Below are 27,989 nucleotides of genomic sequence, written 5' to 3'. Positions count from 1 at the left end.
GACGAGGGCCCTGGGCCTGCCCCGCTGCCTGCCGGGGCCGGGCTCGCGGGGCGCCGCGTCCCGCCCCCGCCCCGCCTCCGCCGCCTCTGCCGCCGGCGTGGGGAGCCGGGCTGAGGCGGAGAGGGGCGGCCGAGGGGCTGGCGGCGGGGCTCGGTTTCCTGCTCAGTGGGCGTCAGTTGGGCCCCGGCGGGCCCCGCCCCCGCCGCCGCTCGGCCTCCCTCCCCCTCGCCGCCCGGCCGGCCCGCAGCTGTCACTCAAGGCGGCGGGCTGAGTCCGGCGGCGGCGGCGGGCGGAGAGAGAGGCAGCTACGCCACAGCCCAGCGGCGGCCATTCGTGGAAAAATAGGCCGTCCCGCTCCTCCCAGCTCCGGCTGCGACCGGCCTTCTCCCCGCTACCCCCACCCCACCCTCCGCCTCCTCCTCCTCCTTCTCCTCCCCCCTAGAGCGGCGCCTCAGCGGGGCATTAATGCGGGATGAGCGGTATGTAACCCCCTCCCTCTCTCCCTCCCGTGCACACCCCTCCCTCCCTCCCTCCGCTCCTCCCTCCACCCTTCGTCCCCCCTCTATCCCGCCCTCCCGGGTTCCCCCTTTTCTTCCCCGCTTCTCCCCCTTCTTACCGCGCTCTCCTCTTGCCGCCCCTCCACCCATCCGTGCTGCTTCCTCTCATGCCCCCTTTCTTCTCCTCCTCCTCCTCCTCGACTTGCCTCCTCCGTACCTCCCTCCTCCATTCCCCCTTTCTTCGCTAACCCTCCCTCCTGTGCACATCCCTCCCTCCTTCATTCCTCTTTTCCTCCCTCTTTCCCTCCCATGCACAACCCTCCTCCTGCCCCCTAAAGCATCGACGGCCACTGAGTGGCCGTCGATGCTTTAGGGGGCAGGAGGAGGAGGAGGGTTTGTGGGTGGTTTTTTCCTGCTGTCTCTGGGAGAGGAAACCAAACCTCCCCTTTCTGGGTGTTAACTCTCCAGCCCCCATGGGTTGGGTTTCAAACCACGTTTCTTAGGACTCGTTCTTTTGTAATAATGATTTGCACTGTTGTTTTTATGAAGAGGTAAAGGCGACAACCTGGGAACCAAAAAGGATATGCTCATAGGTTTTGTTATTGTATAAATGAAGGTGAATAATTAACCTGTTACACTTGATATTTTTGCAGATCAAAAGAAGGAGGAAACTATGCCCACAGAGGGAGAAAAATCTCCCGAGGCAGAGAATAACAACAATAATAATAAAAAAGGGAAAACTGGAGGCTCACAGGTAAAGCACACACACCCGAACAGGGAAGTGCCCAAACTATTAGCATTTAAAATGAAATGTTCAGCTAACAGCATTTCCTGCTCAGGGCATCTTTCTTTGGGTTGGATGAAACGTAGTTGGTTGGGTGCAGTAGTTTTACTGCCTGGACATGTTTTTTTTTGATTGCATTTTGCAGTGATCAGCTGCTTTCCATGTAATAGGAGCATTTTTTAAATTTTTCTTTATTTTAGCAAAAAAAAAAAAAAAAGAAGACTGGATTGAGGATGCGGTTGAGGTCCTGGCTGTCACATTCATTGACAATCGAGGGCTTTATGCTTAAAGATTATTTACAGAAATACATACTTCCTTATTCAGAGCTGTATCATCTGTGTCTATGCAGAAGCACTTTTTTTTTTTCTCCTGCTTCCTGTGTAAACCTTAATGCTTACTTCTGATGGTTCATACTCGTGCTCTTCTCCTGAATCTGTTCTGTTTTCTTTCTTTACGGATAGGATTCTCAGCCTTCACCTCTCGCTTTACTAGCAGCCACTTGCAGCAAAATAGGAACTCCTGGTGAGAATCAAGGAACTGGACAGCAGCAGATTATTATAGATCCAAATCAAGGTTTGGTGCAGCTTCAGAATCAGCCACAGCAGTTAGAATTGGTAACAACTCAGCTTGCTGGAAACGCCTGGCAGCTTGTTGCCGCTGCTCCTTCAGCTTCAAAAGAAAATAATGTTCCTCAACAAGGATCTTCTGTTGCCTCGAGTGCAGCAAGTCCCTCCAGCAGTAACAATGGAAGTACATCTCCCTCAAAAACCAAATCGGGCAATTCTTCTGCAACAACCCCTGGACAATTCCAAGTCATTCAAGTACAAAATCCAAGCGGTAGCGTCCAATACCAAGTGATCCCACAGATTCAGACAACGGAAGGTCAACAACTTCAAATCAATCCATCTAATGCTACTGGTCTACAAGACATACAGGGTCAAATTCAGCTTATTCCTGCAGGGAATAATCAAGCTATCCTCACAACTGCAAACAGGACAGCTTCGGGGAATGTTATTGCTCAAAACCTAGCAAATCAGACAGTTCCAGTCCAAATTAGGCCTGGTGTTTCCATACCACTGCAACTGCAAACTATTCCTGGTACTCAGGCGCAAGTTGTAACAACGTTACCTATAAACATTGGTGGGGTAACCTTAGCATTGCCTGTGATAAACAACGTGGCAGCTGGAGGAGGTTCGGGTCAAGTTGGCCAGTCTACTGAGAGTGGAGTTTCCAATGGAAATCAGCTAGCATCTACACCTGTCACTTCTGCCTCTGTTAGTACAATGCCAGAGTCTCCTTCCTCATCTTCCACCTCTACGACCACTGCCTCAACATCTCTAACTAGCAGTGACACGCTAGTAAGCTCTGCAGAAACAGGCCAATACACAAGCACAGCAGGCAGCAGTTCAGAGCAGACAACTGAAGAACCTCAAACAACTGCTGCAGACTCCGAAGCCCAGAGCTCCAGTCAGCTTCAGTCCAATGGACTACAGAACGTCCAGGATCAGTCGGGTTCCCTTCAGCAGGTTCAAATCGTAGGTCAGCCTATTCTGCAGCAGATACAGATCCAGCAGCCTCAACAGCAGATTATTCAGGCCATTCCTCCACAGTCATTTCAGCTCCAGTCAGGGCAGACTATACAGACCATCCAGCAGCAGCCTTTGCAGAACGTTCAGCTGCAGGCAGTGAGTCCAACTCAGGTGCTCATCAGGGCTCCAACTTTAACACCATCAGGGCAGATCAGCTGGCAAACTGTACAGGTTCAGAATCTGCAAAGCCTTTCAAATCTTCAAGTTCAAAATGCTGGGTTACCCCAACAACTAACCATTACCCCTGTGTCTTCAAGTGGTGGCACAACCATTGCCCAGATTGCACCAGTGGCTGTTGCTGGTACCCCCATCACTCTGAATGCTGCCCAGCTTGCTTCAGTACCTAATCTTCAAACAGTAAGTGTTGCCAACCTGGGTGCTGCAGGTGTTCAAGTTCAAGGAGTTCCCGTTACCATTACCAGTGTTGCGGGTGAGTGGTCTGACAAAGTTTTGAGTTTATCGGGGGGGGGTTGGTTTTTTGTTTTGTTTTGGTTTTTACTATTGCAAGAATACCAGACAGTTTTAAACTAATACTTTTTTCAAGTAAACTAATACAGGATTTTCTGTAATAAATGTTAACTGTGAGAAAATACCTTATACTTATCACTAAAATTCAGATTTTAAAATAGCTGTCACTTCTAAACGTTGAGCTAATATTATCAGTTGCATCAATTGAAATGGAACTGTTTGTATTTGATAAACTATCCTTAAATGATCCTGCTCTCCATCTTATTAAAGACTTGTAGGCTTCGGGAGTGAATGTGAGACTTTACTGTTAGAGCTTTGATATGTTTAAACAACAACAACAAAAAGCTTTTTCCAACCAGGCAGTATTCCTAATCTCTGCATGGGGGATGTAGGATGAGAAAAGTGACAGTACGTGAGCTGGGATATCTTGTGTCATGGCATGCATTTGTATGGAGCTATGTGTTGTATTCTGCACTAGCTCCTAAAGTGGTTCCCTTAAAAGTTTGAGCTCTGCGAAGAGGTTGAGTGGAATAAGGTATGCTTGTGCACAGCATAGTTCCTGTGATTTATCTTTTTAAAAAAATAAACTGGTAACTTTACCTCAGTACTTGCTGATGAAGTTTTGATATGTATTATGAAATGCCTGTTTGGGTATGCTGGTCTAATAGTTGGGAAAGGAGCAATTAAGAGGCTCCAGGCCGGATAACGGAGCTTAGTTCTAAAGTAAATTCTGTGCAAGGTCTCTGCAGTGTCCCATAAGGGCAAGTCTGTATGTAAAACTTGCAAATTTTTAACATTTCAGATAAAACTTGATTTAGGGGTTTTCTCTGCCAGTTTGATAACTGCTTACATGAGCTTGGTTTTATTTCATACAAGTAAAAGTCTTGTGTTGTAGTAGTTACAATAAACTTTTGTCCTAAAAGCAACCTGACTATAGGCACAGATATTTTTTTTTTTAGTATAAAACTGTAAGACAAAACTCATTTTTTTACTACTGTCCAGTCTGCATAAACAAATGTTAGTATCGTATTGACTCTTAATCTGTTTTTTTGTAATTGTATGCAAAGATGAGACATGTTTAACTGGACAAAGGATTGTTCCCTTTAATTGAAACATTTTTGAGGCGAGTAAACATAGTTTGGTAATAAGAAATTTGCCATTGGGAGAATTTCATCTGCTATGGTACTCTTTGGCACTTCATGACATGTTGAAATACTAAGAGCTGGGTTGGATGCACTAAACCCGACTTACTTAAGGAGTGTTACAGAAATGTTAATCTGGGTAATCAGAATTAAAATCTTGACCTTGTGTTTAGCTGTAATGGTTCAAAAAAAAGTTTCAGTTATCTGGAGCTGACAAGCTGCTACAATATCTTGCAGTCCAGTTTGTCTTGGAAAAACTTTTTCTTCATGGGAAGGTGCTGGCTGACTGCCGTTGTTAGAGAGAAGTCCCTGCTTCTCTCTAGGGGACTCTTCCTAGGAAGCCTGCTTTGGGAACAACCTAGATTTGGGGGTGCATGAAGAACCTTACTGTATGCAGTTTTTTTCCTGCTTACTAGTGGTGTACAACTGTTTAGTACACACTAATAGGTATTAGAACAAAAGATTCTGAATATCATCTTGGTCAGTTATCTTGACTGCACCTCTGATTGCATTTGATGTCTTCTGGAAAATAAAGGGGTTGAGATTTGTAACTGAGAATGAAAGAAGGGGAATGAGTCACAGGCTTGACTTCTCCAGGACTGTACTTTAGTCATACAGGGTTCATATGTTAACTAAACTTAAGCTTTGTGACCATTGAATTCCCCTTCACCTTTTTTTTAAATTTTTTTTTTTTCTTCTTCCAGATAGGCCTTATTGTTGTTTCCATAGCACTTTTAATTTTATGCTAGCAGCAGTGAATCCTCCGACCTTTTCTCCATCCCTTTGTATATAAGGTACTATGTCTGTTCCCCAAGGCTTGAGGTTATGGAGCAAGAACAAACTTTCAGAATGTGAGAGATTAGTTATAATTTCTTTCTCTTATTTATCTCCATTTCTCTCCTGTGAAACTTCTTGATGCTACACTCTGGGTATGGGAGACATGGTGGCATGGAAAGGAGAGTGAAGAGCATGATGTGTAGTCCTTAATGCTGTATTAAGTATTCAAGGAAAGAATGGTTATGAAATAGAAAATTACAAACATGCTAAAGTCTAAACTCTGCTTATTGCTTATAAGGAATAAGCTGTCTTGGTCAGGGCTATTAACTTCCTCAGATTTGCTGTTTTATATTTGAAATGTTTTTTTTTTATTATTGTTACAGGAAACCTTTTAAAAAAAAATAAACCACTCAGTGACCTCAACATCTGCAGACTGGTATTTCCATTCTTTTTCTGCAGTACCTGAGCTTGTTGGTGTGAACTCTTTTGTACATTAATTGAACTGTCCAGAAGTGGATCATTCACTACAAATGAGCAGTAGTAGGTGTTAGAAATGAGCCATATGGGAGATGTTCAGAAAGTGTCAGAGAAAGACTGAGTGAAGGACTCATCCCATGCATTGATTCAGGTGCTCTAACTTTGTTAGGGAAAAAAAAGTTACTTTGTCCTTCAAGCAAACCCAACTGATCAAGCTAGCAGAGTTTCATGCGGAAAAAAAAAATAATCACAATAAGTATTTGTCTGAAATAACTGTTCTTTTATTTGTGTTGTATTTCTGTTCCGTGAACATTGGTTTTCCTAGTTGTTTCTACAATGGGGTAATTTAGGTGCTTTTCTCTTAGTTTTTCAGTAGTAAATGAAATTGTAAAGCAATAGAACTCTAACTGCAAATAACAAAAATTCTTAGCTTAAAATTACTATGGAAATGTTAAGCTATAGAACTATTTTGGGAAAGTGTCTTTGTTGTTGTTGTTGTTGTTGTGTCAAATGCATTTTAAATACCAAAAGAGACAAATTTCACATTGGGAAGAAAAATATTAAAATCTTCAAGTAAATATTATATTTTGGTCTGCTTTTTATAACCTTTGTTACTCGAAGTCTCTGGTCCCAAGGTGTGTAGGCACTACTGTAAACCAAGCAAGATGAGTAAATGTGTTTGGGTTTTCTTGTTGTATTTTTTAGTTAAAAGTTCAAATGTTGTTCTTGGTAAGTATCACACTTTGGGTTGTATGTTGTCTGTGGTCAAAAAGCAGGGCAAAGTAGAGAAGTTCTCACACCTTTTCACTTTCTGGCCTGAGGGAAAACTCATTCGATATCAATGATGTAAAGAAAAATTACTTTTTTACTGTGAGAGTGACTGAGCACTGACACAGATTGCCCAGAGAGCTTGTGGACTCTGCATCTTTGGAGATAGCTGTCTGGACATGGTCCTGGACAACCTGCTGTAGGTGGCCCTGCTTGAGCAGGGTGGTTGGACCAGATGACCTTTAGAGGTCCCTTCCAGTCTACACCACTCTATGATTCTGTGAAATTTTGCTCAGAAGATGTACAAACTGTCAGACAAAGGAGTAATTAAATGTACAGAAGAAATCTGGATGGGAAGATGGAAACTAAGTATCTGAGCCTTAAAAACAGAGCTTTAAACAGTTAATTAAGAGCTAATCAAACAACGGACAACATAAAAGCAGCCGTGTTTACTTGAACATGCAGGGATCTACAAATACCTGCCTTGCTATGAGATCAGTACCTGTCATGGCCTTTAAGCAAGCTAGTTCTGTACAAAGTAAACGGCACTTCTTCTGTGCTGTGTGAATTGTTGTGTTATACATGATCCCCTGTGGAACGGGATAGCCTTTAATGTTAATAGGTGATGACTTCCTGAATTTAGGCCCAATGAGCTTGGGGACAAGCAGGTCCTGCACAGTTCCCTTGCCTTTTTTTCAAGGCTTCTGCTGTGATAGCTATAGATGCAAGTTCAAAGGATTCCTGTCCTGTCCCCCCTCCCTGCCCCCCATCCCCTTCTTAAAATAAGGTATCCTTTGCCTTTTTAAAGCTTATTTTCAGGCCCTTGTATTTGGCCGGATGTGTTAATTGACAACATAAGTGACTATGTGGAAGGAACTTGTTTTAGTACTAGATAGTTCTAAGAAAAATATATAGTTCATAAGACCATTTCCTTTTGGTGGGCTAAGTTTCTTTGTCCGTCAACACATTGGGCTTGGAGTATATTTGTTTTAGGAATAGCATGGAATGTGCACATTTATGGATGCTGAAGAATATGGGGTGACAGAAAACAGACCAGTTAAACTGTAATGAAATGCTGCATATTAATGGTTTCCCTGTAAAAGTTTAGTGTTCTGCCTGTAGGATTTCTTTCACTGGAGCCTTCAGAAGAGGTCACAAGCTTGTTCTGAATTTGTTCATTGTTTTTGCTGACAGTGGGAATCTAGTGGTGGTGGTGGAGATGATGTCTTTTCAGAATAATTCCCTGTTTCTTATGGGAAAAAAAAAGTAATAAATCAGACTTGTATCTACCTTAAGTATACATCTTGAAGTAATTTTTTTACATGATGATGAAGGTGTTTGTCCCATACAAAAGCGTATGAGACACTTCTGGTTTAAAAATAGTGAAAAATATTATTTGTATTTTATGTATACTTAATCCAAGCTTTGTTAGTTGCTTTAGGCAAAAGTCACCAGATTCCATCATCTTGCAGCTCAAGTTCAAGCCATTTTATTTAAGATGAGTGGTGATGTGGCCTGAATTACGGGGAATTTGGAGTTCATCCACCAAAATAACCTGGAGGAATGACTTCTGTTCAGTGGAACAGTCTGTTGCCTGGCAATACTGGAACCGGAGAGTTTTAAGTCTTGCAGTGATGTGCTGTGGACTCTAAAACAGTTATTAATGACAATGAAGTCCAATACCAAATGTTCTTACTGGTGCACTTTAAAAATGTAATGAACCTTGCCCTTCTGTTTCATAGTCTGTAGTAATGTGAGTTACTAAGGCATATTTCTCTCTGACCAGCTACTTCCGTTGCACTACTATTAGTAGTTATGCAATTTGTCAGTACCTCCAGGTCTCCTCCTGCTTTCTCTTGCCTTTTCTCATTTGTCTGCAACCAACTTCAGCCTGTCTTCAAGGCTTTCTCTTCCCTTCTTTATTAACTCTCCCTGTGTGACAGTCACTAGTTTTATGACTTGCTGTTCAAAGACTGAAGACATTGTTTAGATATTACTATCACTCTGGCTCAAACTTTGCAGAGGAGTTTGAAACATTCTACCAAATTCTTTAAACAGGAATAAAATGATACATAAGATTAAATGCATGAAACTCAGGAATAGTGACTGGAAAAAGGAAAACTTCACACCCATTTTTAAAAAGGAGGACGCTGGGAACTACCAACCAGTCAGCCTTACCTCTCTGCCTGGTAAGGTCATGGAACAGATCTTCCTGGAAGCTATGTCAAGGCATGTGGGTGATAGGTGATTAGAGACAGCCAACGTAGACATGGTTTGCCCTTTGTGAAGCTGACTAATCTGGCGGCCTTCTACAATGGAGTGACTGTGTTGGTAGGTAAGGGAAGAGCAGGTGATATCACCTACTGTGACTTATGTAAGGCCTTTGACACGGTCCCACACAATAGCCTTGGAGACATATGGGTTTTATGGATGGACTATTCGATGAATAAGGAATTGGCTGGGTGGCCACATTCAAATAGTTGCCGTCAATGGCTCAATCTCCAAATGGAGATCAGTAATCAGTGGTGTCCTTAATGGGTCTGTACTGGGACCAGTACTGTTCAGTATCTTTATTAATGACATAGTGGGATTGAGCGCACCCCCAGCAACTTTTCAGGTGACACCAAGCTGAGTGGTGCAGTTGATATACTTGAGGGAAGGGATGCCATCCAGAGGGACTTTGACAAGCTTGAGAAGTGGGCCAATGTGAACCTCATGTAGTTCAGCAAGGCCAAGTGCAAGGTCCTGCACCTGGGTTGGGACAATTCCCAGTATCAGTACAGACTGGGTGATGAATGGATTGAGAGCAGCCCTGTGGAGAAAGACTTGGGAATATTGGCAGATGAAAAATTGGATATGAGCCAGTAATGTGCGCCTGCAGCCCAGAAAGCCAATTGTATTCTGGGCTGCATAAAGAGAAGTGAGGCCAGCAGGTCAAGGGATGTGATTCTCTCCCTCTTCTCCACTGTTGTGAGACCCCATCTGTAGTACTGTGTCCAGTTCTGGGGTCCCCAGTGGAAGACAGACATGAACCTGTTAGAGTGTGTCCAGGAGGCCCATGAAGATGATCAGAGGGTGTTACAGATGCACGACTAACCAAATCCAACAGGTGTTAAAACTCAGATTTATTTTTCAGCAAAAGTTAGTTAGAAGTCCGGTAACATTTTATAAAACCACAGGCTCAATGATGTAAAGAGAATTCATACTACGTGGCCGACTTAAGAATCCCCAAGATTTAAAGTGATGGCTCAAAACGTGCTTATCACTCACCTAAAAGCTGAGGGCTCTCTCCCTCGAGGAGTTACCTCAGGCGGTGCCCCGGCCCGAGGGGGAGTCCCCGACTACAGACCCGCTGCTCCGAGGAGGACTGCCAACGTGTCCTCCGGCGGGACCCCGTTTATACCCCTGTCGAATCTGACCTGTGGTCATTTAATTCTATTGGCCGGGAGGGTCACCTCGGTGTACCTGGCACATCTCAATTGGCCAGTTCAAATTTCAACCTGCAGCCTCCAGGGTTTCCTTCCCCTTCTCCCTTCCTGGAGAAGTTTTGTTTCCTGCTGGCAGGATGGGGGGGGTGGGATGTACTGCCACAGAGGGCTGGAACATGTCTCCTATGAAGGCTGACAGAGTTGGGGTTCTTCAAACTGGTGAAGAGAAGGCCTTGGGGACACCTTATTACAGCCCTTCCTTCTAGAAAGAGAACTTATAAGAAAGACCAAGAGAGACTTTTTACCAAGGTCTGCCTGTAGTCACAGGACAAGGGACAGTGGTTTTAAACTGAAAAAGAGTAGGTTTAAATTGAACATAGGGAAGAAGTTCTTTACTATGAAGGTCTTGAGATGCTAGAACAGGTTGCCCAGAGGAGTTGTAGATGCCCCATCCCTGGAAGTGTTCAAGGCCAGGTTGGATGGGGCTTTGAGCAATCTGGTCTAGTGGAAGATGTCCCTGCCCGTGGCAGAGGGGTTGGAACTAGGTAACCTTTAAAGGTCCCTTCTGACCCAAACCATTCTATGAATGTAACAGTCAAAGGTGTTTCTGACCCTGTCTGATGCTGACTGCAGGTGATGCATACAAGAATAATCTGCTCAGGTACTCTTTCCACCATTTAGTGATCTGCAGCTCAGTTCTTCCAGAGCCAGAAATGGGATTTTTTTTTTTTTTTTTTAAATAATCCTTGACAGATTTCTTTTCTTCTGTGAATTTGTCTTTTTTGAGTCCGTGTAAATTTTTTACATGTTCAGTACTTGTCTGCATTAAATTTTGTCTTAATTGTTGTATAAGGCACATTTTTATTTAATGTTCTCAAACTCCTGTATTAAATTAAACAATCTGATTCACCTTTATACCACTCAAGGTCTTCTATTATCTCTTATCACATATGTTAGTTATTGAGGGAGGGGAAGGTGTTTAGTCTCAAGTCCTAGAATATTATGCTTATGTTGTTGAATGAAAGAAAATGCATTTTCATGACAACGTGTAACCTGTGGGTCACCTTGCTCATCTTAATGTAATAGTAAGTATGTGTAGAAACAGAACTCAGTGAGTTGTGTTAGCTAAGCAAGGAGGGATGCCTGTAGGTGGTAACAAGGTGAAAAGGGTTTAAAATAGCCACAGTATATACAAGCAAACTGGCAAATATAAATACCAAGGGTGGAAGTCAAAGGAGCCGAAGGATGGTGGTTGCATGATCTTTTTTTTTTTAATAACATCCAGTGTTCCCCTAGATGTTCATTGGCAAGCAAGCTGCAGCAAACACCTTGAAAGAAACAAGCTGCAAGCTATGGAATCTGCAGTAAAAAGATAAGTACAAAGAACTGAGCTGTTTTCCACAAAAACAGAAGAAATGCAGGAGTTTTTCTTAGTTTTTTACTTCATAGTGTGTTACTTGGCATTCTGAGGGTGTAGTTGGGAGGAGTATAGAAATTGAGCATACTTTTTCCAAAGTCATGAAAGGTCACTTACAACTGTTCTCAGATTGCCTTGAGCTGAGAATTGTTGCAGAACCACAGTGTTCTAAATATTATAGCACTGGCATCCTTTTTCAAATGCTTCAGAGTAATTATAGGAGAAGCATTTAGTCCTCTAATGACAAAATTGCTTTGGTTATGGGATTTTCTTAAACTGAAATTCAAAATAGTGGCAGAACTATGCTGGTGAAAACAAACGTTTGCCTTGCTGATGGTAGCTTAAAAGTATCAATATACTGTTCCTGAACTTGATGCATAAGGAATGTGCAATCTACCTGTTCAGCTAAATTGCCTATGGAGAATAACCTGGTAAAAATGCCTCAGTAAACCAAGTCTTTTCTGCCTGACCTGTGAATAGCAAGGCATGACTTCAGCATTACTGCTAGATAAAGTGGGAAGGGGAAGCATTTCGAGTACCAGCTTTGCTGATAATTGCCAGGTGAAATAGGTTTCTAATGAGCTGTTTCTGTGCTATTAACTTCAAGAATTAAACGTAGGTTCTTAAGTCATCAAAGAATAATGTTAGTAAAACTGTATTTCCTTATTGGAGTATGTGGTCATATAAAAATGTTTCATCTATACATGTGCACTCTCTGAGAACATCAGGTTTTGCTATCCCCTCTCTCATTCCCTATTGTCAGAAATCAGAGCATATAGAGCAGGAAATGAATTGACTGAACTTTCTTGTTCAGAAAATACCAAGCAAGCAAACTGAGTGATACTGCACATCTTAATCAGCCTGTTAGTATTTTTTTTAAAATTTATTTTTTAAGGGTGATTAGATCCACACTAAACCAACCTTCTTGTTCTTTCATTACCACTGGGGGCGGAGGGGCGGAAAGAAGCGTATTCAAAATCTGATTTCAGTAGCTTCCTCAGTGTAGCTTAAATTATGGAGTGCTTGGCTTCATATGATTTTGGCACCGGTAGATAAGATAAATCAATTATGTTTTAATATATTTTTAAATGTTTTAATATATTAAACGTTTTAATATATTAAAAATGTTTAATGGCACTGGTGATTATTGAAAAGTGTAACTATATATCGAATGGGATGTTATGTTTTAAGGGGAATGTTAATTTCAAGTATAAACAATGTTATCATTGAAAAACAAGTATGTTTTTCAATGGTTCATAATTTTATTTGATACTTTAGTTAATAAAAGTTGTTTTATTTATATGCTGTAGCCTGGTAGCTTTAGAAGTAGTCAGGACTGCATAATGAAATGTAATTTTTATAATGAGTATTTTGCTCTTGTCTTGACACTTTCACCAAAACAATAGCTCTGGACATCTGCAGTCTCTTGAGAAATATAGCATGGCACATGCTTAGGTTAGTTTGGGATATAGTTATATGGATTTCTGTATGCATCCCTTCTTAAGAATGGACTTTCCAGTGATGTTTAATACTACTGACAGTGGATAACAGTCATATACCTTGATCAGCTAGTCATTGGTAAACCATGTTATCCCAACACGTGTACTTAGTCTTAATAGATTGGCAGACTAGTATCATTTTGTCGTAAAGAGAAAATGATCAGTTAATATTCTCCTGCCAAAAAAAACACTTGGGATACATGTTAGATACAAGTCTGACATTCCTTAATTATAGAGTAGTTTCAAGTGATGATTTTTCCCTTGAAGTTTAAGAAATATGGACCTTGGTTGTCTTGTTTCTTTGGTCATCAGGAAGTAACTCACGAAAACATCAAGCTCTTCAGTTTGTTCTGAACCAAAAAGGAAGATTAAGCTAAGTTTTAAAGGGATAACACTGTTACAGAAGAAGATGGCAGAACTTCTAAGTGTTTGATCTTAGAGATTTACATAGCCCTTCTTTTGTTATTCTGTAATATGTAGCTTTGTTGGTCCTTGTCTGATGAAGCCTGTCACAAAGTTACAGTTTTTACATCTATAATAAACAAATTAGTCTTTGTATTGGTTAGCCTGTCAACCCATAGGCTGTTATAAAACCAAGGCTTGTGTCTCATGTTTAGTCTTACTATAAAAGGTCTTTAAAGTTTTATGAATCTTGTTTTTCCTGATAATAACTTTTAATCACCTTGCCAGTGTTTTTTTTATTCTGAATAAATTATCAACTGCTATACAACTTAACCTAGTTTTAGTCAGCTATCTACCTTTCTCTTGAAAGGGTTTTCCATTTTCTATGTGTGTACCTGTTAACTAATCCCTGCTGTGCATAGAGGCATATTTACTTTCATGTTGATCACTATAAAGGTAACATTTCACATAGCCAAAATGTTTATTTACTTCAAGGACATTCATGAACCTTCTAGTCAAGTGTAAAACGTGTAAGCTAGCTAAACTGTAGTCAAACCCCACAAAACCCAAGCAAAAAAACCCCAGCCCTACCCCCCAAAACACAAATAGAGTACTGGAAACTTAGCTTGCATTTTTTTGTGTCAGCCTCCTTCTGTCCTTTCAAGATTAAGCTATTACTATTTCCATGGTAATACACAGAAATTGAACTGAGATGCTAAAAAACACACTTCCTGAGACCAGTATTTTAGTTTCCGTATAGCAGAAGTGTGCAAGATAGGCATTTGATTTTTGTTGTTGTTGTTGTTGTTACAGTTTGTCAGGTATTGAGCTCCTCTAGTCAGACTGTGGAGACTAACAGTCAACAAGTTTCTTTCTAGTCCTATCCCTATTTCAGAGTTAAGGGTAAGAGTTGGAAAAAAGAGCTGGGCTGTTGTTCTGTTGTGGTTATAAGCTGTAGAATAACCTGAGAGTTGGGGCAGAGTGATGGGGTGGAGGGAGGTGTTCCATAAAAGCAAACTTAACCTCCATTTCTTAGATCTGCTCCCATGCAGTGCATCTGACATTCTGCAGCACAGCTGGTACTTGGGTTTTCAGTTAGCTATTTGCTCTAAGGTTCAGTATGCAGGGAACTACTTGTGTTCATCTGCAAAGAAGTGTTTGTAAACACTCATCCTAAATACACTTTTCTTTTTGACTGTTTTTTCAATGACAATGAAAATCAGGGGTTTTTTGGAAGGGTCTCTTGCCTTAAGAGCAGTATAATAAGTTATTTTTCTGATTCCAACTCCTCCTTTAGAATACCTAATAAACTAACCATATTTTCTTTCTGTTTGAAGCCACAGTATCCAGAACAACCAGAGGCATTGCCTTGCTCTGACTGAAACCTCTGCTTGGTTGTGCAAGACTAAATTTTGTGAAACTGTAGCTCTGTGTTGATTTTTATGTTGTTTCTGTGTAGGTCTTTCTGTGTTGTATTTGTGGTAGCTCTTTCCTATGTTTAATAATGTAATAAAAGGAAAACTGGCTTTCAGTTTAATGAAAGATACTACCAGCTGGGAAAACTTCTTTCCTGTCTCAAAGTACTGAAGTGACTTCAGGTTGTAGTAAAGCACTTGGGTAAAGCCTTACGTTTTTTGAAAAGTCATTAAAGTACCTTCATGAAACTTCTTGGGCATCGTTTTGTCTTTGTGTTGCCAATAAGATTCTTGCACAAAAGGAAGAAGAAACACTTCAGTGTTTTTGAGGTGTTTAAATCCTCAAACTTACTTTTTACTGCCTTAAATCTCATGCTTTTAAGTGGTATTTTTCACAGAAGTTAGGCTTAATTATGATGCTGTTCAGTAATTTTTGAACACACTAAGACTTTTGATATAGGAAGCTTTTGGAGGAAAGGATAACAAGTTCTCACAAATCTTGTCAAAGTCCGTAACAGGCAAAAGATCAAAAGATAGAAACTTGCTGCAGTGCCCCTGTAGGAGCTAGAAAAGACAGATATCTAGTTGATGCTGCAGTTTGCACTGGAAACTTTCTGCTTGTAGTAGCACCTGGACACAATGCTGTGCTCTGATGACCCAAATTTCTTGTAGTAGGTGGGTGGATCCAATTCCTCTCTCTACTCCAAACTGATCTTCTCTACAGAATGTGTGGGTCCCTTGCATCAGTTCTTGTACAGTTTCTGTTCTGGGGAATTCTTCTTTTGTCATGTGTTGTTTCTTCATAAATCTTTATAAACCACTGCTTCAGGGTAGAAGAGAGGGCAGAATTGGCTGTGTACCACTTAAGTAGCACTGAATTGTATTGTCTTCTGTGTAAATACTGAAGCTCAATGTTGTCTTCACATATATTTAATTTTAAGGTGTGATTTGTATTTCATTCTTCAGCATGAAACCTCCTTCCTATTAGTTTTTGTTTGGAAAAAAATTATCTCTGACTATAAACTATTGCCACAGACTTTTTTTATATTTTAAAATCTTGGCTATATCTTAAAGTATTATCTTTTATTATATTATATAAACATTGATTTATTATTAATATAAACATACATTATTATAAACAAATATATTGGATTATAAATAAATAGAAAAATAAATATATGTAAATATTCGCTTACTATAAATTATCTGTATGTCATTGTGGAAAAACAATATTAGAGTAAAGGATGTTTGCAAACTGACTGTACTTGGTGTATGCAGGGGAAGGGGAAAGATAAGAAACCTCTTTTCCCCCATTGCTTTGCATCAGTAAGTTGTTGAATGGGTGAGTTGCTGCATCAGCTCTGATGCTTGTAGAGCTTTGGAACTCTGCACACTGTCATTAACTTTACTTAGCTGTCCTGTGGTAATACACATTGAATTATGCACATCAGTTGCAACCTTCTCTTTCACTTTTAGAATATCCAGTTGAACAAATTTTCTTTTTTGCAATATTAGCCACTCTGGCTCTAGGTACATTTTGCAAAGTGTTCCTCAGATTTTGCAGTAAGGTGCACACTACTGAGATAACTCTCTGTCATTAATGCTGTCATCTTTTTGACTGTTAAATGCTGGCTGCACAACAGCAACAGGAAATCTATACAAATTATTCTGGGGAACTAAGCACCAGAAACTAGAAGTGTTGTTTTTGTAGTCTTAAATTTCTCTTCCTTCCAAGATCCATTTTTCTAAAGTTTGACTCCCATGATTTCTGTGATTCATTAACGTGAAGTCCTTTTCTTCCCTTTCTGCCCTATTTGCCTCAAAGAGTAGGTTTTCGTGCTTGCTGCTTCATGTGAACAAGGATAGGAATGCAGGTGCAATGTGTAGTGAAAGGAAAGTTGTTTTGACTTATGATGGATGGCTAAGCCTAATAACCATGGTATTCAGTGGTCAGTCGCTCTATGGGAAAGTACTTCCTAGATACCATGCATTAGCTTTCTTTAATCATCCAGGTGGTGTTATGGGAGTTGTTATTTTGCAAATTAGCTTTGAAGCCTAAAATTGATTGAGGTATATGTGTGTGTGTATATATGTGTATTATTTGGCTTCATAGTAATTACTTAAAATTGTTTAGTTTTCTTGCGTGAATGTGTTACAGACTCATATGTATGGGAAAGTGTATATGAGTTGTAACTCCTAAGATGCAGTTTTACTACAAAATTGGAAAGCTGATTAAGTGATGCTGAAGAACAAAGGATGTGCAATCCTTTATCTTGATAATCCTGTATCTTGTGATAATAAGTAATGCATTTACTTAACTGCTTAAATGGGAAAGATTAATGACTAAAATCATGCAGGTTTTTCTATTTGAGAAGCTTTAAAAATTTCTATAATGTTATTCTTAATTACATTCAGTCATAATCATATATGTAATATTGCAATGAGTGAGAGTCTTGTTGCACTTCATTTGCAAAATAAATACCATATCTGGTTGCCTTGTTGCTTGCATGTTGTCCTGTGGTCAAATCATTACTATCCAAAAGAAGGAGAGAACTTAGACCTGAAAGAAAATGAAATGCAATGGAGTAGTTGGTATCAGTGTTATTTTGTACACTAACATTTTGTTGTAACTTAATGTTGTAACCTGACAGCATGTACAATAAAGTTCAGTCATACACAAGTTCAGTGATGATTTTTATTAATCAAGAATATTTCTTTAATAGTGAATTCCTTTAATTGTGAAATTGTGGGACCTTGAGAAAAACTTTTTATCTTCTAAAAGCAAGTGTAAATGTGCAGTGACTGCTTTGACAACTTATATAGAATAACATAGGTGAACTGAAGTGTGACTTTGTTCCCTCATGTAATGATTTGTTTAGACCTCTTTCTGAAATCTGTGTTGAAACATGAGAGTTCTTGTTACTGAAAGGTTTGATTATGAATGGTGAAGTATAGTGATATCAGGTCTTGCGGTTTGGAGTATGTCAGGAAGAAGCAATGTCAAGTGATCTCATGATTGTAGCAGAATTTCTGGAAGGCTTTAAACGGTATTTTAATGCCCCTAGTAAGAAGTCATATGGTTTATTTTTACTAGATCTTTTTTCTCCATCTAGAAAGTGTCAGGAGGTCATTATGTTCCTGTATGGATAACATTATCTCAGCCAACTGTTTTCAGAATAAGCAGGGTTTGTTTCAAATAAAAAGCTAATTTATATCTAGATCCTCTCTATTGAAAAAGCCTCATTTTTTTATAAACTTTTAGAAGTTGCCCTGATTTAATTTTGTAGGCTGCAGACAAACTCATATCAGCAATTAAGTTTTCTCCGTATCTTTTCCTCAGTAAACTTGATTTTAAAAATAATGAAATTCCTCTATCTTCCCTTAATAAGTATAATTGATGTAAAAGTTAAAGCCCTTAGTAATCTGTAGTGGATTCTAGGATATAGTTTAAAAAAATCAAAATCCCATGCAACTCAAGACTATAGCAGATTCACTTTGAGATTTAGACCAGGCCATGTTCTGTCGGTTGTTTTGTGAAAATTTTCTGATTTTTCTTCAAGAGAAAAGATTTTTTCAGCTGGTCTAAAATACATTCATTTTACTCTCAAAGAACAAGAATAAAGAATTTTATGTTTAACAACTTTAAAATGAGAATAGATGCATTTCTTTCTATCCTGTGTACTACTAGTGTGCTAGCTTGTTTGGATGCTCTTTCAGGAGTTCAAAACAAAAATTAAGTCCAGGAATGACATTATTGAACTTCCCAGTGTTTTCTGATAACTATGTAAATCTCTGGCAAAGAATATTTATCAGATATGTATGCTTCTTTCAATTACCCTATTGCCTGAAAAAGTAGAGATTTTCTTATTGAATTTTGTGGCCTGGATCTTTAAATAAGGCTATCTGTGTGATATTTTGAGAGTTTCAGAACCTTCTGTTTTGAATTTAGTAAGTGGAATCCAAGGGAAGGGAGTTTAAATAACATCTCTGTGAGATTAATTTAAAGAAGAAAGTCAACATTCACATTAGAAAATGTAATAACTTTGTTAATGCCATCTAAAGAGCAGTCATTTAATTACTGTTTAACTGAAACCATATGGATAATGTAATTGTCTGCCTGAACAACCTTACTTTGGGCATTTTCTCTTTTGTATTTTTATTGTCACCTTTACAGTTATTGTGAAGAATTTCTACTCAGATGTATCACTATATTATTTTTAATAAATAGATTAAGGTTGTAGCTCATCAGTGTGTATCCTATACTTCAAGATACCTGTGGTCCTCACATGAGAGGGGGAAGGTTTGGAGCAGATAAAGTATGTGTCAGCAGTAGTACTTGATATTCTGAAGAAGTGTCAGAAGACCCTTGTGTGGTTGGTCATCTCATAACTTAGAGACTGAAAGTTGATTTGTGTCAAACCAGCACAATATATCGGATTTTTAGAAATGCTGAACAGGCTTCCTCATAATTCTTGCTGGATCCGACCAATCCATATTTATGTGTTGGACATTCATCACTGTAGCACTAGACATGGAATTAAAAAGGGAGTTGTCCTTCTCAGGGTTCAAGTGCCTCAATTCATATCTTACTTGGAAAGCCTTGGTCTGGCAGCCTGTGGGGGGGAAGTTGCATTGAAACTTTAATATCAATTCAAGAAAATCAGAGAGAAAGGGAAAATTGACAGAAAATTATGCTGTTCAGCTGCGTTCTGACCACAGACTGGTTAGGTCCCAGGACTTTTTTGCTAAAATAGGTCTTTGACACGGATGGAGTCATCCCTCTAACAGACTTCAACAACAAAGGATAATTCTTATTAATGTACTTGAAAACACGAGTGATAGTGAAAATAGCATAAGAGGCTGCAGTAGGTGTGGCCATAATATCTGTTACTACTTTAACTTTTGTAGTGCCCGTTCGTAGACTCATCATTTATAGTGCTGCTCTGTGAATTAAAGGAGTTTGCATCTTGGGTATGTTTAACAGAGAGAGCGTGGTTTGTGCTCTGCGAGCTGAGCAAGTTCTTCCAGTTAATTTATTTACCTTTGGCTAACCAAAAACTGCAGCTGGTTTTCAACACAAGCAATCATGTTATCATGTTAAGACGAGCATTACATATAACCAAAATGATCAGCCTTTTTTGATGCTGCCTATTCATAGCACTTGGTCAGCACTTCAGCAGCTTAACAGCCTGACAAGGAATTGCCCCTGGACTAGTGCTTTCTTTGGAAGCTCGTGTCCTCTTCTGCCACTGTTAGACCCAAGTACTAGATACTACTATTTGCATTTATACCACAATGTTCTCCTTACCCTATCATATTGTCCCTCAAGGATTCTCATGAGTGCTTTTCTTTCCCATTAGAATATGGGAAGTAAATTTATTTCCAGTACATTGCTATTCTGAAAAGAAAGACTTTGTTCTATCCTAGACATATGAAGACTCTGCACTCAAGATTAAACCTGTAAGTCTTTTTCCATGGTTCCTCTGCTGCAAATACCAGACTTTTCTTAGATTTTTTTGTTTGTTTACTATCTATCTGTCCAACAGCAAGTGGGATTCAAACATTATCTCTTCTGGGTTTATCCTTGTTCTTTCCAGAGAACCAAAAGTACTCAGCATCTGTTAATATTTGTGGCCTGCTTAAGAAAACAAGAAATTCACATTCATTCGTATCTAGGCAGGTCAGGTGCAAGTTCTGGATGGAAACCAAGAGAGATAAGTGGGAAAATTTGGTCAGTGCTGCTGGTGAAAATAACCTGGTACTGACCTAGGCACAAGACAGATTTATTCTATTTCCTGTAGCCAACAGCGGTCTCTGAGAGGACAGTCAAATCATTTTGGAGGTTCTCTGTATATCATGTTCTTTAGTCCTAACCTATCTGCACGTACGTGGTGGTGTGTGTTAGATTTCAGCTATGGCTGTTATCATGATGTTACACAAGATAGCCTGTCGAAGCATATATTGCTCCTCAGCAATTGTGTGAATGAAGTAGTCATTATCCCGTGCTGTGTTGTGTATGAACTCACTTGGTAGCTAGGCAGTTTAGACTTCAGAGACTGTTCTTCACAGTCTTATCCCCATTGATGGTGTCTGTTATGGATGCTTGAGAAGTAAGTTGGAGTATCCACCTGAATCTCTCTGAATCATGTTATCTCCAATAGATTTGCAAGTTTTAAATTAATGCTTCAATACAGAGGACTTCCAAGTCTTAAAATATTATAGTCTATTCTAAGGAATTCTGGTTGGTCATTACACTCTCTCAATAAGTAGGTAGTATTTCCTCTTATTTCCCATTTGTATGAAGGCACAGAATTTTTGAAAATGGCAGCATCTAATGATATTTTGTCCCATTCCTGTTACTGGCAGGACTGGCATTCAGTGTTGTCACATTGCGGCTGGAAGTGATATCTCTGTGTCAGGTTTAGTTTGTCACATTATTTTCTTAGACCGTATAGTACTAACTTTTTAAGCAAACATAATATTACCCTGCCGCTCAAGTAACTACGCTTCTTACCTATATTGGAATAGTCTTTATTTTGCTTTAATATCAAGACAGTAATCCTGATTTCCTTTGATTAAGCAAGCCAGTGAGATTAATGGACTTACGCAATGAAACTGAATTCTTAATTCAAGTCAATCTTAGAATTCCATTTGATTCAGTCAAGCTGCTTTTCCAGTCTGCCTGAAAACATACTCCCTTCTGCAAAACAAAATCATGGAATCATAGAATATCTCAAGTTGGAAGGGACCCATAAGGATCATTGAGTCCAACTCCCTGCTCCTCGCAGGACTACTTAAAAATAAACCATATGACTAAGAGCATCGTCCAGATGCTCCTTGAACTCTGACAGGCTTAGTGCCATGACCACTTCCCTGGGGAGGCTGTTCCAGTGACTGACTACCCTCTCGGGGAAGAACCTTTTCCTAATGTCTAATCTGAACTTCCCCTGACGCAGCTTCATACCATTTCCATGTGTCCTATCACTGGTCACCAGAGAGAGGAGATCTGCACCTCCCCCTCCACTGCCCTCCTTGAGGAAGTTGTAGGCTGCGATGAGGTCACCCCTCAGCCTTCTCTTCTCCAAGCTGAACAAACCAAGTGACCTCAGCCACTCCTCGTACGTCTTGCCCTTGAGACCTTTCACCACCTTGGTCACCTTCCTCTGGACACACTCTAACAGTTTGATGTCCTTCTTATATTGAGGCACCCAAAACTGCACACAGTACTTTAGGTGGGGCTGGAGTAGTGCAGTGTAGAGTGGGACAATCACCTTCCTTGACCAGCTAGCTATGCTGTGCTTGATGCACCCCAGGACACGGTTGGCCTTTTTGGCTGCCAGGGCACACTGTTGACTAATATTCAACTTGCCGTCAAGCCAGACCCCCAGGTCTTTTTCCGTGGGGCTGCTCTCCAGCCTCTTGTCCCCCAATATTTATGTATAACCAGGATTACACCATCCCAGGTGGAGAGAATCCTGCAAAAAAAAAACCCAACCCAACAAAGCTCTGGTATGTTACCTTTTTCAAGTCTAGTCCTACAACATCTCTTTTTCTTTGTGTAAGTTCCTTTGTGGCTCAATGTTGATTCAGGAGAGATTGTATGAGAAGTGACAATGTGCCATAAAGCAACTTTTAAAATTAGGTAATTATAGTTTTCTGAATGTAGGTATGTTTTCAATGGTTATTAGGAAGACATTAATTGGCAGTAGATTTAAGAGTATTTCTGTGTAAGATTTTGTTTAATGGTTTCTCATTTATCTCAGCTTTTGAGAAAAAGAAAACACATGTTAAACTAGTTCTCATTTCTTAGTGTCAGTAATTTGCAGTCTTGTACTGTTCTAGTAACAAATTACATTAAACAGGGCTATCTAAGCTAGCAGGTAAGTACTGTGGTACTACTTAACTTTAGGTGGATTTTTGTTCTATAAAACATATGAAGTTTATTTGTGCATTTCACTTATTGAAATGACTAATAAAAGGTACAAACACTTTCTTATTTTACAGGTCAACAGCAAGGACAGGATGGAGTAAAAGTACAGCAAGCCACAATAGCTCCTGTTACTGTAGCAGTAGGTGGCATTGCTAATGCAGCAATTGGTGCTGTTAGTCCTGATCAGATAACACAAGTGCAGCTGCAACAAGCTCAACAAGCTTCTGACCAGGAAGTGCAACCTGGCAAGAGATTGAGAAGAGTTGCCTGCTCATGTCCTAATTGCAGAGAAGGAGAAGGAAGGTAAATGTAAATTTTATCAGTATGTATTTAGGCATCTTATTACAGATTGCCTCATTTGGGCATGAGATTTTCTTATACTGCGTACATTTTTAATATTTTCTATTAGAAAGTATGTTTATATGTTTCTTTTTAGACAGGGGATTATAGTTGTCTCTATTAGCCTGAAATATTTTTCCTAATACCTAATAATATTTTAGAATATAATTGCTTACCTGTTTAAATTTGATCTTTTTAGAGGCAGCAATGAGCCAGGAAAAAAGAAACAACATATCTGCCATATTGAAGGATGTGGAAAAGTTTATGGCAAGACATCTCATCTTCGAGCACATCTGCGCTGGCATACTGGTGAAAGACCATTTGTATGCAACTGGATTTTTTGTGGCAAGCGATTTACAAGGAGTGATGAGTTACAAAGACATAGAAGAACCCACACAGGTTGGTCATCCCTCTCTGTATGCATAGTACAGCAAGTCGGAATCATAGTGGCCATGGTTAGACAGTGATATCGAAGTTCTCACTTATTAGGATCTCTGAAAACTACTTTGAAATGTAAATAAAGTAACTTTAAAACCGAGGAAGTGATAGATTTCAGTTTTCATCAATTCAAGCTGATTGTGAAATCAAATAAGTAAAATGAGATCTGTTCAAACTGTTCTTCTGTACCTATGCTAGAAAAAGATGACCGTTTCATCACAGATAGCTGATGTACATAAGCTAGTGCCTGATCTAAATTTGACAAATTTAGATCAGGGATGTACGATTGGCCATGGACCAGGGTCGTCATTTCCTCACTTGAACTAGCTGAATTCTTAAGAAAATTTTTAACCTAGTTCATACATCAGATTTGGTCTTCTTGGGGAGGTGTTGAAGTTTCAAGTGAGAACTGATAAAGCAAGTTCTCTTAACAGTTCAGATTGGAAGGTGGACCTTTTAGAAACCAAAAATTTTATCAGCCTTCATATTTCTAGCCCCAAGAAGGTGTGTCCCCCCATCTCCCCCCGCAACTTATAGCATCAGAAGATAGCACTCGAAGTCTAAGCGCTAATTACGTTTGAACAGTGACAGCACTTTTTAGTATGTTGAATTTATCTCTCTTGACATAGATTTTATACATCCTCATGGAGCTTTGGGATTCATGTTTCCAAATTCCCTTCTCATCACTGTAATCTAAATAACAAAAGTATTCTTAAAAACTGCTATCAAGTCATTCTTTCAGGGCTTTTACGTCTCCTGCTCAGTCAATTTTATGGAAGTTTATGAAAATTCTCTGGTGACCTGAAATTCAAACTTCTCACCAGATAATCGCAGCATAGCAAATATTTGTTGAGAGCATTATAGCAGTGAAGAGTAGATTGCCAAAAGCCTGTGACTGAACAGAACACACCTGGAAATCAGATGGGTAGAGAAGAAAACATTGTGTCCTTTTAAAGACACTTCAAATGTTGAATAGAAGAGGGTCAGATTCAAATGATCAGTTTTGTCCTTCAGTAACATTTTGGTTTTGTTCTTCTTTTAAAAAAGGTGAAAAGAGATTTGAGTGCCCAGAATGTTCTAAAAGGTTTATGCGAAGTGACCATCTCTCGAAACATGTCAAAACTCATCAGAACAAGAAGGGTGGTGGAACAGCCCTTGCTATTGTTACCTCAGGAGAACTGGACTCTTCAGTTACTGAGGTTCTTGGTTCTCCAAGAATTGTCACTGTTGCTGCCATTTCTCAAGATTCAAACCCAGCAACCCCTAATGTTTCAACAAACATGGAAGAATTCTGAAAGGATCATTTATATGGACGCCTAGTGCTGCACTTAAGTTTACATACCTTTCAGGATATGGAAGTGGGCTGGTAAAGTGGATTACAGAGCAGGAAATCATGTTTTCAGTCATGACTTCTGTAAGTGTTCCAGGTTGGAGGGTCAGCATTGGAAGTGTACACCGGTGCAACAAGACAAAAATTTCAAAAATACAAACAGCGCAAATTGATGTACTGGATAAACAGATGGGGGAATATTATTTCCATACTGTACTTTTTTAGTTATATGTCTGTATATCATGTAATGATTTTAAATGAACTTTCCCCCCCTATTTTAGCATTGTATGTTAATGTGTTTATAAAATCAGATAATATCAATGTAAAACAGGGTGGACCTTGACTAGGATTAATGTCATTTGATGAAGGTACTTTGTTTTTAAAATAAATTTGTAATATTTTCATTAGAACATCCTTTTCCCGTAAGGCACAGCAAAACTGAATATGGATTGAACGACAGTGGAAATATTTTAGGTTTTTGCTTAGTCCATAGAACACGTCAGTTGATTTTGGCCGTCTTTTCTCAAGTTTTGGAATTACTCAAGAAGCAGCTGGATGATGCATGCTGCGAAGTGGTTCTGAGGTAGACCTCAGATTTATTTTGACCACTACATTATAGTAGTGTGTATAAATGACAATCAGTGAGTTCTAATTCCTCTCTTTGTTTGGAGAGCTAAGGTTATGTAGAATTAGTGTATACAGTAGGAAAGATAAAATCATAGGAAGATATTAACGTTAGATTTTACAAAAGTAATGGTATCTTTATGTAGGATGAAAAATGAATATGGCAACTTTTGTGTCAATTTTTGGTATTTCATTTCATTACTTTTTAAAACATCCATGGTCCATTTCTAACTCGTAGGTAACATGAATCATAAAACCTCAAATTTAAGTATTTAAATGTTTTAATTTTGTTAGAATTCATGGAAATTAATCAGACAATTGAGTGTTGTAGCTCATTCTCCAGTATCTTCTCTCTGTAAATACTGGTTTATTATATTGTGGTTAATGTGCTGAGTTCTTTATGCTTTGACTTAATAGCCAAAGAAAAGAATTAATTATCACATTTTAACCAAAAAAAGGTATTGAAAGTAAACATTGTCTCTTTTTTCCCCCAAATATTACTGTCTTTATTTTCTCTTCAAGGATAATATGTGGGCTGGTAATAAATGTTACCTATCAAATCTTACATTGAGCCTCCAACCACAAAACGAACTGGGGAAAGAGGAATATAGTTATCTTTTTACTACACAACTTTTGATTTCAAAGGTTTGGTTACATTTTCAGATGTGCCAGTTTAATAGAAATATAGAAGAAATGAAAAACAACAGCAACAAAAACAAACTGCATTTTCTATGTGAAAACTCCAGTATGTACAAGGAGGAAAGATGGCCAAATATTTCATACTCAGGATTTTTAATTACTTCCCATAGGAATAAATGTAACCTTTTACACATACAGTTGTTTGGTGATAATTCTCATGACCAGTTTTTTAAAAAATTTATACACCAAAATATTTTTGATGTAACTAAAGGAAGTACAGTGCAAGAAGGATAAGATTTTTTTCCCTGCAAATTACAAAAGGAAGAATGTGTTTGGTAGCTGTTGGTTTGAGAGACATAACAGATACCTTGTGCATTCCCTCACAAAACATATACTTCTCATCTGAATACTTTATCAATCTTGTGGTGTTTTCTGTATTTTTGAAGCAAGAGAAATACCAATCATTGTTTACACTGTGTACACTTTAGGCCAGCCCTTTGTAGCAAAATACTAAGCTGAAGGTATTTTATACTTTCAGTTTACATAAAAAGCTTTGAGATTAAAGAAAAACAATTTTACACTGTGGTTATAAATTTCAAGTTTCTTAAAGCTTTTGTAGACTTGTAACAGAGTCTTTAAATTTTAGTTGGGTTTTGTACATTATTTTGTATATTTTATTTAAAGTACTCTTAACTGATGTATCTGGATTTAAAACATCAGAATCAATTAGATGTTACATTTAATACAGATGAACATTAGGTAGTATTAACTGTTAATTTTATTATATAGGAAATGAAACGTCAAATATATATTTTATCATTATGCTTCACAATCAGTGCTATAAATTTCTTTATGCAAAGAAGAACTTTCCTAATGTTAATACCATGTTTCCTAGAAACTTCCTAGAAGTTAACAATTTTTGTAAACTGAAGTTATGAGCATTCTGCACAACCATTTCATATATAATTTTTTTCATGCATACTTACGTATGCAGATAGGAAACTGAAGTCATTTTTAATCTGCAATGAATCCCTATTATAGATGTATCAAAATCTAAATCTGGTTGGCTTCATAGCATCTCAAGTACATTAACTTGTGTTAGCAGGTGCACATTTTAGCGCTGGAATTAGAAACATTTTGACAGTCTGTTCTGCATACCATTCTGAATCCACTTTTCTGTCTTAAAAGGATCGTAAATTTCAATGTCCTTTATTTGACTCAGTGGGATATAGCTGTTGTAAGTAATAGGGCACAGATGTGCAGTAGTATCTTGTTTAATGGCATTTCACTGTTCATTCCCTTTGCCACCGTTAAAAATTTTGCTTTATTGTAATTATCAGTGCAAAGTGTATTTACCATGGTAGAACTCCAGTGTTAGAATAGTTTTTTTCTTACAATATACTTTCTTTGGTTAGGTTCGTGTATGTGTTGCCGATTACATTAGAAATTGGTGTTAAGTCATTATTTATCACATTCTTTCACGAGAGCAGTAATAAAAGTGTGTAATCTAGGAGAAAAAAGTTAATTTGTCAAAGTTAAGTAAGCATGATGTTTAGGTCCTATTTTTCAATTTTATAACTGTTTTATTGCAACAATATTTGTATTTAAGTCTTCATTTTAATGCCTTGTGGTGTTTCTTTATGCATGTCACTGAATTGTCATCCCGCAAGAATTGATGTGCAGCATAGGGTATTAAATCTACATAATGATTTTGAAACAGAAAAATAGTTGATGGTAAAAATGTAAATGTTTTGCAAAAATTCCTTATAAAAAAGTTTTGTAGTAATATTTCACTTGTAAATTTTTCTAAAAAAAAATGGAAAAGGAAAAAAATGAGAGTAACATTTCCCCACATCTAGAATTTAGAAATTAATTCTGCCAGCAAAGCCTGTAAGGCATTAATTTGACACTTTTACAATGCTGATTTGTATAATTTTTTGGTGGGTTTGGAACTAAAATCATGTACAAGTTGTTGCCTGCAATAACATTTTGCAAGTAACCTATTAAAATTCCCTTGAGTTTAAAA

The 27,989-nt window shown here is 38.6% G+C and overlaps 1 protein-coding gene and 1 long non-coding RNA gene across 5 annotated transcripts in view; one reads left to right on the top strand and one right to left on the bottom strand.

Annotated features, from left to right (window-relative positions):
• Positions 1-850, bottom strand: part of LOC115339210 — a 35,415-nt gene extending 34,565 nt beyond the window's left edge. Inside the window, exon 1 of one of the 3 annotated variants that reach the window (XR_005932037.1) lies at positions 617-850. This is a non-coding gene — a long non-coding RNA (uncharacterized LOC115339210). The remainder of the gene's footprint in view (positions 1-616) is intronic. The other 2 variants (XR_005932036.1, XR_005932035.1) reach the window with 2 other exon arrangements.
• SP4 (Sp4 transcription factor) lies at positions 3-27,989 on the top strand. Of its 2 annotated transcripts, none has more exons than XM_030008839.2 (6): positions 3-479; positions 1,151-1,251; positions 1,743-3,300; positions 22,668-22,896; positions 23,132-23,331; positions 24,418-27,989. In XM_030008839.2, the coding sequence occupies exons 1-6, from the start codon at positions 473-475 to the stop codon at positions 24,663-24,665; spliced, it is 2,343 nt and encodes a 780-aa protein (XP_029864699.1). In that variant the 5' UTR covers positions 3-472; the 3' UTR covers positions 24,666-27,989. The 2 variants fall into 2 exon arrangements, with proteins under 2 accessions (XP_029864699.1, XP_029864700.1); XM_030008840.2 differs by lacking the exon at positions 3-479 and adding an exon at positions 925-1,048.

Source organism: Aquila chrysaetos, chromosome 3 (assembly GCF_900496995.4).
Source record: "Aquila chrysaetos chrysaetos chromosome 3, bAquChr1.4, whole genome shotgun sequence".
In the NCBI taxonomy this organism is placed as follows: Eukaryota; Metazoa; Chordata; class Aves; order Accipitriformes; family Accipitridae; genus Aquila; species Aquila chrysaetos.
This window is presented reverse-complemented; position numbering and strand designations above follow the sequence as displayed.

Bases quoted from the DNA above. Each gene is read 5' to 3' on its own strand.
- SP4 (XM_030008839.2), top strand. The intron at 1,252-1,742 runs GTAAAGCACACA...CTTTACGGATAG, and splicing joins GGAAAACTGGAGGCTCACAG to GATTCTCAGCCTTCACCTCT. The intron at 23,332-24,417 runs GTTGGTCATCCC...CTTTTAAAAAAG, and splicing joins ACATAGAAGAACCCACACAG to GTGAAAAGAGATTTGAGTGC.